The 2,869-nt window shown below is 34.3% G+C and overlaps 1 protein-coding gene across 1 annotated transcript in view; it reads left to right on the top strand.

The window, feature by feature from the left end:
• Positions 1 to 2,695, top strand: part of LOC118477686 — a 25,791-nt gene extending 23,096 nt beyond the window's left edge. The window contains exon 3 of the mRNA XM_035969752.1: positions 2,319 to 2,695. Coding sequence (XP_035825645.1) covers positions 2,319 to 2,554 — 236 coding nt within the window. The 3' untranslated portion in view covers positions 2,555 to 2,695. The remainder of the gene's footprint in view (positions 1 to 2,318) is intronic.
• Positions 2,696 to 2,869: the final 174 nt, after the last annotated feature.

Consider the following 2,869-nt stretch of genomic DNA (forward strand, 5'->3'; position numbering starts at 1 on the left):
TTTTTTAAATCTTATCTATCTATCTATCTATCTATCTATCTATCTATCTATCTATCTATCTATCTATCTATCTATCTATCTATCTATCTATCTATCTATCTATCTATCTATCGTCTCCACTTTCTGCCCCCACCCCTCTCCTTTGTCCCCTCCTCTGGGCTCCTGACTCAGCAGCCTTTCTACTGCTACTCCTTCGCTCCTTCTTACTGCTGTCTTTCAGCCATAACCCTGATTTTCTGGTAGGAAAGATCTACACCTAGCCTTCTCGGACAAGGGCGAAAAATATCGGAGGTCCCGTGTTCAAGTTGCGCACGTTAAGAATCCCTTGGTGGTAAAAAAAAAAGATCGATAAGGGTAGGAGGCTTCGGCCGCCACGTGGTCAAAATTTAAAAATAATTCCTACCAAACTGAAAACGTTTAATGTGTCCCGTGCGCTCACAAATTATGGCCTTATGCAGTTGCGAGTGCCGTCTTTTGTCATAAAATAGAATTTCAATTTCTAAAGATAGGCTTACCTGTCCCCGTCGTCTTATGCAAGAAAAATTCTGAAATTATGCAAACTGAGCATAAAAATGTGAAATTATGCGATTCTGTTAATTTTAACAAAGAATGATAAAGGAAAATAATTAGAAATTATGCAAAAAATGATCAAATTTTGCTAAATTGTGCTGGTGGAATGAAACCACAAGGAAAGGCTTATTCAGAATTACAGCAAAATTTGAACATCTAGTGAAAGAACGATCAAAGCCACATTTTCAGATTAAGAGAAAATCTTATGTTAAAGCAACAATCACAATGTATTTTGATCGGTTTTCTGTTGTACATTTTGTTAGAGTTCGAAAGTTTAATCAACTAATTGCACTGTGTATGCTTCCCAGGAAGCCGAGAATGTTTCTGAGTGTTCTATGATCTGTTGATGTAATATTATAGATTGCACGGCTCATAGAGCTTGCTGTTGAGTGGGGATATGCGCTATACAAATGCTATCTATTATTCATTTTTATTACACCCTTTTAATAACAATTAATTATTATAATCAAATGTTGTTGTTGCTGTTGTTGATGATGGAGGTGGTGGTGTTGTTGCTGTTGTTGTTGGTGTTGTTGTTGTTGTTGCTGTTGTTGTTGTTGCTGTTGTTGTTGTTGTTGTTGTTGTTGTTGTTGTTGTTGCTGTTGTTGTTGTTGTTGTTGTTGTTGTTGTTGTTGTAGTTGTTGTTGTTGCTGTTGTTGTTAATGAGGATGATGATGATGTTTTTGTTATTCTTTTTGGTGTTGTTATTGTTGTTGTTGTTGTTGTTGTTGTTGTTATTGTTGTTGCTGTTGTTGTTGTTAATGATGATGATGATGTTTTTGTAGTTCTTTTTGGCAGTGGTGGTGGTTTTCGTTTGTTTTTTCATTCATTCATGTAGTATAAATATATATTTTTTATTTTACCTTATTTCTGTTTGTGTAGGCTGCATGAAATATTTTATTTTGTTTTATTTTATTTTATTCTATTTTATTTTATTTTATTTTATTTTATTTTATTTTATTTTATTTTATTTTATTTTATTTTTATTTTTTTAATTTAAATTTATATTTTATTGTATTTATTTTTCAATGTTAAAAAATATTGGGTTTTTTTTAATTTAAAAATATTCATGTTATTTTATTTCATTTTATTTTATTTTATTTCATTTTATTTCATTTTTTATTTTCATTTTTTAAATTTTTTTTATTTGTGAATTTTTTTTTTCATTTTATTTATTTGTTTTACTTTGTTAAATATTTTTTCCCCATTTTATTTTTTCTTTAGTTCGTTTTATTAGTTTTAATTCATTTTATTTCATTTTATTTCATTTTATTTTATTTTATTTTATTTTTATCCAGGTTGTATGACCCTCATGGCCCTGGTGGAGATGGGGATCATTTGTTCATTCATTCATTCATCTCTTCATTCATTCATTCGTCTCTTCATTCATTCATTCGTCTCTTAATTCATTTATTCATTCATTCATTCATTCATCCACTCATCTTTTCCCAGGCTGTATGACCCTGATGGCTCTGGTGTTGATGGGCATCATTCATTCATTCATTCACTCATTCCCTCATTCATTCATTCATTCATTCATTCATTCATTCACTCATTCATTCAATCATTCATCCACTCATCTTTTCCCAGGTTGCATGACCCTCATGGCCCTGGTAGTGATGGGCGTCAATAATTCATTATTTCATTCATTCATTCACTCATTCATTCATTCATTCAGTCATTCCCTCATTCATTCATTCATTCATTCACTCATTCCTTCATTCATTCATCCACTCATCTTTGCCCAGGTTGCATGACCCTCATGGCTCTCGTAGTGATGGGCATCAAAGGCAACGACTACCTGAAGAATCTCAAGCTGGATGAGCGGGAAGTGATTCGTTACCTGGGGCGGAGTGTGGATGTCCTGGGCGGCTTTTACATCGGCTGGTCCTTCATCGTGGCCGTTATCTCAGCCTTCATCACCCTCGCCAGCTTCATGTTTTGTATGATCGAGTTTGTGCATGTCAGCGATGTTAATGATTAGGATGATTTCTCTCACTTTCCTTTTTTCTGTCTGTCTGTCTGTCTGTTTGTATGTCTAACAAACTGTCTCTATCACACAGTGTCTTTTTCTCTCTGTGTCTGTGTGTGTATGTGTGTGTGTGTGTGTGTGTGTGTGTGTGTGTGTGTGTGTGTGTGTGTGTGTGTGTGTCTTTCTTTCTTTCGTTCTAACGCTCTCTTCCATTTTCCGTCTCTCTTTCTCTCTTTCTCTCTCTCTCTCTATCTCTCTCTCTCTCACACACACACACACACACACACACACACATACACACACACACACACAGATAAACACACACAT

The sequence above is a fragment of the Aplysia californica genome, unplaced genomic scaffold (genome assembly GCF_000002075.1).
Source record: "Aplysia californica isolate F4 #8 unplaced genomic scaffold, AplCal3.0 scaffold00178, whole genome shotgun sequence".
Lineage (NCBI taxonomy): Eukaryota > Metazoa > Mollusca > Gastropoda > Aplysiida > Aplysiidae > Aplysia > Aplysia californica.